Source organism: Silene latifolia, chromosome Y (assembly GCF_048544455.1).
Source record: "Silene latifolia isolate original U9 population chromosome Y, ASM4854445v1, whole genome shotgun sequence".
Lineage (NCBI taxonomy): Eukaryota > Viridiplantae > Streptophyta > Magnoliopsida > Caryophyllales > Caryophyllaceae > Silene > Silene latifolia.
Genome location: NC_133538.1, coordinates 69,495,503 through 69,504,469, shown reverse-complemented (window position 1 = coordinate 69,504,469; position 8,967 = coordinate 69,495,503). Strand labels below are relative to the sequence as shown.

The following is an 8,967-nucleotide window of genomic DNA, read 5'->3' as shown; positions in this document are numbered from 1 at the left end:
GAGAAAACTCCCCGTAAAACCGGACACTCGATCGAGTACCCAAGGTACTCGATCGAGTACCCCCTTACTCGATCGAGTACCCCAGCTACTCGATCGAGTACCCAACAGGTCAGAAACTATTTTATTTCGCAACTTGCCCTTACTCGACAGAGTAAGGGCTACTCGATAGAGTACCCCAAGACTTATAAATACGGAGTATTACAGTAGAGGACTCCGCCAGGGGGATCCTGTTTCCCCTTATTTGTTCCTAATTTGTGCGGATGCCTTCTCATATTTAATTAAGGAGACTGTGGACAAGGGGAAGCTACACGGGTCGAGGGTTTGCCGAGGAGCCCCGAGGATTTCCCACCTCTTCTTTGTGGATGATAGTATTCTTTTTGCTAGGGCAAACATGAGAGAATGCTCGACAATCGCTGATATTATCAGTAAGTATGAAAGAGCATCTGGACAGAAAATTAACTATTCTAAATCGGAAGTGGTCTTTAGCAAGAAGGTATTACTGTCTGTGAGGGAGAATTTGATTGCTGCTCTTGGGCGTCCGCGAGGTGGAAAGACATGAGAAATATTTGGGCTTACCTACAATTATAGGGAGATCGAAGAAAGTCATTTTTGCTTGCCTCAAAGAACGGGTGTGGAAAAAGGTGCAGGGGTGGAAGGAGAGGTTGTTATCAAAACCCGGGAAGGAAATCCTTACAAAAGCTGTAGTGCAGGCTATTTAGACGTATATGATGAGCCTTTTTGCTATTCCGGATGGGATCATTGACGAGCTACATGCGATGATGGCGAGATTCTGGTGGGGGTCCACGGAGAGGAAGAGAAAAATTCATTGGTGGCGATGGGAACGGTTATGTAAACCTAAAGCGATGAGAGGCATGGGGTTTAAAGACTTACATGTCTTCAACCAGGCCTTATTAGTGAAGCAGGCATGGCGCCTTGTCATTAATCCTGAGTCACTGGTTGGACGAGTCTAGAAAGCATGGTATTTTAAGCATAGCTCGATACTGGATGCACGAAGAGGTCACGATCCAAGTTATGCATGGCGAAGCCTGTGGGGGTCGAAGTCGCTGCTTCTTGATGGGTTAAGATGGAGGACAGGGAATGGCCAAAACATTAGAGTATGGGAGGATCAATGGCTTCCAGGGGAGAGATGGGGGTCGTGTGCCATTACCAAATCTTGAAGCGGACCCGTCGATGAGTGTTGCCGAGCTTATCAATGCTGACACGGGTTCATAGAGGGAGGATGTTCTCACTTCGCTGTTCTCGGAAGAAGAGGTCAATTTGGTGCTCGAAATCCTGCTGAGTAAGAGGATGCCTGATGACCAGATGTATTGGTGGCCGTCCAGAAGTGGTGAGTATACTGTTCGGTCGGGTTATTGGCTTGGTATGGGACAGACGGTGAACGTGGAAAAGCAGGTTGTCCTAGGAACAGGGGAGGGTTTGTGGAAGGTGGTATGGGGTCTGAGAGTGCCTCCAAAGCTTACCCATTTCATATGGAGGGCGTGTACAGGTATGCTTGCGGTTAAATTGAATTTTTATCGTCGTTACTATTGTAGCAGCTCGATGTGTGAGTTCTGTGAGACGGAAAAAGAAATAGAAATCCATGCCTTATTTAAATGTCTCTGGATGAGGAGTCTCTGGATTGCTAGTGGTTTTGATGAAATTATGGTGGAGGCGCCTTGTTCGTCTTTCAGGGAATGGCTGATATGGGCGCTGCATAGGTTGGATAAGGCGGATTGGGGGAGGTTCCTAGCACTGCTGTGGGCTATTTGGTCAATTAGAAACTCGCGTATCTTCGAGGATGACCTGGGTAACCCCGAGGTAGTCGTGATGGTTTTTTCGCGGATGGTGGCATATTATCAGGGATATGCGGTGGCTGGGCTGGTTGGTGGGAGCACCAGGGTGAGGGCCGTGGTAGGGAGTAATGCGTGAGTACCGCCGGAGCCTGGGGTGATTAAATTAAACTCTGATGCGGCGGATCATTGGGGGTACAGAGGTGGGCTTGGGTTTGGTCGGGAGGGATTCGAATGGGGCTGTTGTTTTGGTGGCAAGAAAACGATGTCGTGCGCGGTGGTCTGCAGAGATGGCTGAAGCTAAGGCTATGTTATTCGGGATGGAAGTGGCGAAGAGGCTGGAAATGACGAGTATTGTTGTGGAAACGGACGCTCTTAATGTTGTTCGCGCTGTGGAGAAGGATGCTGCATTGAGGAGTATGTTTGGTTTATGCATCAGGGATGTGTGTGTCTGACTCGGTAAAACTAGGTGTCGTAAAATACTAGAATTAACCTATCAAATTAACAATTTATAAACCAAACTCAACTCTACACTATGCAATTAAGAATAGTAGTAAAGGGAAGTAAGGATCGAACCTAAGAGAAGAGAATTAAGACTAAAAACTTGAATTTAGACTAATGGAAATGGACAAAGCACAAGACTATAAACAAACAATGGTTATTAACAATGACAAACAATAGATGAACATAGACAGGGGGGGGGGGGGTTATATTGATTTGTGACATGAAAACAAAGTAAAGTTGCAATCTTGTCTAACAAACAATTTAACAAACACTTGGTGTGCAAGAAAATTCAATATTTAAGAGGACTTGATGTAATCCTTCCTTAGTAACCAACAATGATAAAGTTTGACTCTTTTGTAACTCTCTTCTTATTATCCACCCAATACTCTCTAGTCAAGATGCTAACATACACAAATTAAACCATCCATGTATATTCTTCAAGTTTAATCAACAATTCATTAAACCATGAGTGCAAATCAAACATGAGCATTAAGAATTATGCCAAGAAAAGAGGCTAGGATCAATTCTCACAAGATTAAACCATACAAATGAGAAAAGACATGAAATTTTCTACTTATTGCATAAATCCTTTAAACCAACTCAACATACAACAAGCTTGCTCAAAACAATCCTAGATAGATTAAACCATTTCTCTAGAATTTGCAATAGTTGAACAAATAACAAGCATGGATGGCCAAACCAAACATAAACTCATTCAACATAAGACATTAAGTATAAGGAAAGATCAATGGATAGATAAAAAGAGATTAAAAGAGTCTTACAATACCAAAGTTGGAGACTTTGGATGAATTACACCAAGCAAAGAAGGATTTAGCCTTCCATAATCTTGTTACAACCCACAAAATGAAGAAAGATTAACATCCAAACCCAAAGATTACAATTTTCTTCCTAAAGTTGCAAGTTTTCTTAACACACAAGCCTTTTTGAATTATTGCTAAACAAGGTGAGATTTAGGTCTCCAAAATGTGAACTATTTATAGGGTTGTAGGAAATTCTAGGGTAATACGGAAATTTTGGCTTCCATTTAAGCCAACGGGCTAAACAAAAGTCATGAGTACAGCACATCGGGAGACTGCCGGCTGAATGGCAGACTGCCGTGGCAGACTGCCGGCTGGTTGGCAGACTGCTGTGGCTGGTGGCAGTCTGCCAAAATGCCTGAATGCGAATTATTTCTTCACTTCCTCAACACGGGTTCTGCACTACTTAGCCTTCATGCTTCCTATCAAGGAATGTCGGCTCCGCAACTGGTTCATGTAAGGTCGTCTCCGCGTGATTGCTTGTCTACTAGTGTGGCTAGAGGTTTGTGCTCGGGATTCCGAGTTCTCTCCTCATACGAAGCTCCACACATGAATCAAAATGCATTAGTTGTGACAATCATCGGGACGGGAAGATTAACTCTTTATTCCGACAAAATGACCCTTAATTAAAACATACTTGGCCTAAAAAGGCCCTAGTGACTCGACACTTTTTGACTCTATCAAACTCCCCCACGCTTGGACTTTTGCTCGCCCCGATTAAAACTCAAGGAAGGCATTCGACAAGTCCATAAGCGGGTGTGGGATTGAATGATCACTCTTCCCTCACTACAACCTTCTTATAACTTCCTCATTGACAACCACCGATAAAAAGGAAAATATAGACTCAAAGGTGACACAAACTCTTCTCTCACTCACCCTCCTTATATCATCTCTCACACAAGACACGACACGACTCCAACTCCGACTCATCACGCAACTCCACCCTTCTTATATCACCAAAGTAGAAGTGGTCACTCTTGCCTTATCCCAAGGCAATAGCAAAGTGACCCAACCAATCCTCCAAATCATTCATATTCCCTTATATCACACCCTTATCACTCCAAGCAATACAAGTCATGCTATTAAGTTGGCCAAACACCAACAACGATCAACAACCTAGTAGCCAACATGAAAAACCACCAATTGAAACAATTTTCTTTGACTCAAAAAGAAATTAAATCCTAAATCTAACCTCCTTCCAAGACCCTCCTTATTTCTCCCTTCTTATCCCTCCATCTTTTTGGTGTTGCATTTTTCAATTTTTCGATTTTTTTGTTTGAAAATCCCTCATTTTGCCTAAGGTGCCCTTTCGGGTTTTCACCTTAGCTTTTTCCTTTCCTCTCATCGGTGGCTTGCAACTCGATTCTTCATTTTGCCCGAAATGCCCTTTCGGGTTTTCATTCCGTCCCCGGCCACCTTTTCCAATCTTGCCTAAGTGCCCACCCTTGTGAGTTTTCACCTAGCCAGAATTTTCAATTTTTTTTTTTTTTTTTTTTTTTTTTTTTTTTTTTTTAAACAACAAGTAGTTTACATATATTACAATTCATATTCCTCCCCCACACTTACATTCCACATTATCCTCAATGTGGAGGAGGTCACAAACTTTGCTTCAAAAATGAGAACCCGAGGCACCCCCTTGATCATCGGTGCTTTGGTTCTTCCATCTTCTTTCTCTTCTTTCTCTTTCGCTTGTGGCCCGGGCATAGCTTTGGTCCACATCTTCTTGGGTGATAGAGGGTGGGATTGTTGGGTTAAGAGACATGCCAAATAGTCCACTAACTATCCCAAGTGTGTCCTCTTGGGTCCTTGCATCGCAATATGAATCTTGGATATACTCTTGATATCTTTCATTTTGGACCCCAAATTGGTGGTCCATTTGGCCTCTCCACTCATTTTGCTCTTTCCACATGTTTGCATTGGCCGTCATTGTTTGGTCAAGTTGTTGTTGCCAACGACGGTTAGCCTCTTGGTTAGCAATTATTTCCCTCATCAAGGCCGTTTGATTCGTTGCGGCCTCCTCTATCAACTTCCCTCTATCATCAACCACACTTCTCCATTGATCTAGATTCTCCAATCTTGGCGTTTGTTGTTGTTGCCAAGAATGAAAATTCTCCACACGTTCACTTATGGTAGTGAAAACCTCTCTTGTCTCTTTGAAATAATCGTACATATTTTGTTGCCAAGGAGCAACCGGGTCATGAGAGCCCTCTCCCGCTTCATACATAGGGGTGTCCATGTCCACGGGAGGGTCATTTGGTGCCTCCTCTTCGTCCTCATCGGAGCCAAAGTCCGATATATCCATACGACAATAGAAGTTCCTACCATGGGTACCATTTAGCAAAGGAGAGTTTTTAGGCCTTGGAAGCCTCAAGTACTTTTGCTTGTCGGGACCCAACCAATACCCTTTAAGGGGGTTTTCCCTCACTTTCTTAAACATCTTGCACTCCTCAAGAACAATATCATTGTACAAGGGAAGACCTTTAGTCTTGAAAATGTCTTGGGATTCATCAATGTCCCCCTCAAAGTGTATAACAAAGAATGTGATTGCCCCCCCACAATTGATACTCCCTCCCGAACTTTTGGTCTTGTGAACCATGCATGCATCAATAAAACGTTGTACCCAATCGGGCACTCCTACCCCCTCCGGGAGCATGGTCCACATGGTAGCTCGGATCTTTGAGTTGACCTTAGTGGGCTCTCCTATGGTATAGAAGATGGTGGTTATGAAGCGGGTGAGGAGTTGTACCACGGGGTTGGTGCAATAAGAAATCATGTTGTCATGTTTAGCATTCTTTGTTCCCACAATCTCGGTCCATGCCGCATCACTCCTCTGCCCGAGCATGAGAATGGGAGATGGGGTTTTGGAAATGGACAAGACCTCCCTCACTTGAGTATGGGTAAGGGTGTGCCACTTTCCATTCACTCTAAACCAGATTTTTTTCTCTCTTCCCTCCGCCATATTACACTCTGTCAAGGTAGAAAGGAACTCTCGGGTGTAGGAGGTGTAGGTGTAATCCCATAACTCATCATCAAAGTATGCTTCTAGGCCCACCTTAGCAAGCATAGCCCTGGTTAGGGTGCCCATGCCTAGGGCATTTAGGGTGTGGGGGGCAAGGAAACGGGTGGTTTTGATTGGTTGTTTTTGGTGTAGGCCGAGTTTTTGAAAGATTTTTGTTTGGTTGGCATCTAACCCTTCCTCCCCGGTAAAAATTGGTTCCTCCACATTTTCGGTCTCCTCTACAACCCTTTTCTTAGATGGCCTTCGGAATGGGTTTAAGATTGACATTCTTGTACCTACAATAAAGTTGATACAACACAAACAACACAAAATACGGCACTCCAAAAATTTTTCACTCTTTGGGACAATTCACCAAACACTTGGTGTGCACTAGCTCAAGAAGGTTTTCAAAAGCTTGTGTTTGGTGTTTGTCTTGCCTCACCCAGAAAATTTTTACCACCAACAACAACTATAGCATCAAGAGACAACAACTAATCCAACTAACTCACTAAAACAAGACTAATTCGGATTAAAAGAGAGTAAGAAATATGAAAGTTGAGTTTGATTGTTATACCTCCCCGAATTCTACAAAATAATGCTCCTTGTTGCTCCTAGTTGCTTAAAAACCCGACTTGGACCCTTGAATTCCAATTCTTTAGCTTGAAATTTGAAGTCTTGAAAGTTAGGGTTCTTCAAAAATTTGGGGAAAAATTCTGATTTTTGGTGGAATCAAAGGTATTTTGTGTTTGTGATGGAAGGATTGTGGCCAAAAGATTGAAGGATTGAAGATTTGATGAATGTTGGGAGGAATTTTGAGTGATTTTGGGGGGAAATAGAAGAAGAGTTAGGGTAAGGGTATTTGTTGTTCTTCGAAAAATCTGAAATGAGGGATAAGGGATTGTTTTCGCGGTTAAGTTTAGAGATAAACCCGCACTGTAGCAAAAACGACAGACTTCCGAGGGGTTTGGCAGTTTGCCAAAATCCCTGATTTCGCATTTTTTTCGTTGGCTAAATTTTGGTATTAAACCAAAATTTAGCTAATGAAACTTTACCTCTTCCTTGCTCTTTCCCTTAACATGCTCCCATTCAATTCCCTTTCCACGTTTTCGTCACTTCACCAATGACACGCTTTTCGAGGTAGTGTAAAAATCAACTTCAAACTTCATAGAAGGATTAGTAACTTCATGAATGTTAATGAAATTTGTTAACAAGAATGTAAATGACGGAATGATAAATGACGTGAATTTTGAATTCTACCTATAAAAACGGGAAATTCTACACTAAAAAGGGGATATTTACAAAGGTTGTCGTATGTTTAACGTCGATGGCTCGACTTAGTTCTTCTCAAGATCATGCTTGGTAAATGGGGTCTTCCAAATTGACTTGTTCAACGATTTGTGCTTCCATGCCTTCATGATACTCTTTAAGTCTTTGTCCATTCACCTTAATTGTCTTTCCCGTGCTTGGGTTCTCAACTTCGACCGCTCCATGAGAGTGGACTTTTCTCACAATGAACGGTCCAACCCACCTTGATCTTAGCTTCCCGGAGAACAACTTTAACCGGTTTTGAAAAACAAGAACCTTGGTACCTTCCTTGAAAACCCGCCGACTTATCATTCGATCATGCCATATTCTAGCTTTCTCTTTGTATATGACGGCATTATCATAAGAGTCAAGACGGATTTCTTCAATTTCTTGAAGTTGAAGCTTTCGATGGAGGCCCGCATCATCTATGCTTTGGTTGAAGGATTTGATGGCCCAATAGGCTCTATGCTCCATTTCCAAAGAAAGATGACATGCCTTTCCATAAATGAGTCGGTACGGGGACATACCAATTGGTGTCTTGTAAGCGGTGCGGTACGCCCAAAGAGCGTCATTTAACCTTTGACTCCAATCTTTCCTATCGGGGTTCACTGTTTTTTGTAAGATATTGTTGATCTCCCGATTGGATACTTCCGCTTGCCCATTGGTTTGTGGGTGGTAGTCGGTGGAGACTTTGTGCACGACCCCGTACTTCTTTAACAACCCTTCCAAAATCCGATTACAAAAATGAGTCCCCCGATCGCTTATTAACGCTATAGGATAGCCAAACCTTGAGAAGATATTGTTGTGAACAAAGCTTGAGACCGTCCTTGCGTCATCATTCCTAGTTGGTATAGCCTCAACCCATTTTGAAACATAGTCCACCGCCAATAGGATATAGAGATACCTATCCGACTTGGGGAATGGACCCATGAAGTCTATCCCCAACACATCAAAAACCTCCAAATAAAGCATCGGTTGTTGGGGCATTTCGTTTCGTCGTGAGATGTTGCCAACCCGTTGGCATTTGTCACAAGTATTGACGAAAACGTGAGCATCTTTGAACAACTTTGGCCAATAGAACCCGCACTCAAGGATCTTACGTGCCATTCTATGAGGCCCAAAGTGACCCCCACAAGCGTACTCGTCGCAATGTTTGAGGATATACGGGATTTCTACATCCGGCACACAACGTCGAATGACTTGATCTTGACACATTTTCCATAGATATGGGTCATCCCATATGTAGAATCTAGAATCAGCCTTTGTCTTGTTTCTTTGACTTGATGAGAGTGAGGTGGGAAACTTCTTTGTTACCATGTAGTTGACAAGTTTAGCATACCAAGGCTCAACGACCTTCATGGAATATAGAGATTCATGTGGTAAGCTACCGTCCACTACTCCCATGGTCTTCACTAGATCCTCATTGATGTGAAGCCTACTCAAATGGTCGGCTACCACATTAGCACTCCCTTGTTTGTCCTTGATCTCGATGTCAAACTCGCTCAACAAAAGAACCCATCTCATTAGCCTTGCTTTGGTGTCCTTCTTGTCA

At 43.0% G+C, this 8,967-nt stretch overlaps 1 protein-coding gene across 1 annotated transcript; it reads left to right on the top strand.

Moving 5' to 3' along the window:
* The first annotated feature begins 391 nt into the window (after nucleotides 1-391).
* On the top strand, nucleotides 392-1,929 carry LOC141628296 (uncharacterized). Its single transcript, XM_074441455.1, has 2 exons — nucleotides 392-493; nucleotides 1,234-1,929. Exons 1-2 carry the CDS (start codon nucleotides 392-394, stop codon nucleotides 1,927-1,929), a joined length of 798 nt encoding a protein of 265 aa, XP_074297556.1.
* The last annotated feature ends 7,038 nt before the right edge of the window (nucleotides 1,930-8,967 follow it).

Coding starts and splice junctions, on each gene's coding strand:
- LOC141628296 (XM_074441455.1), top strand. CDS start 392: ATGAGAGAATGCTCGACAATCGCTGATATTATCAGTAAGTATGAAAGA. Junction 494..1,233: donor AAGTGGTCTTTAGCAAGAAG/GTATTACTGTCT, acceptor ACGGGTTCATAG/AGGGAGGATGTTCTCACTTC.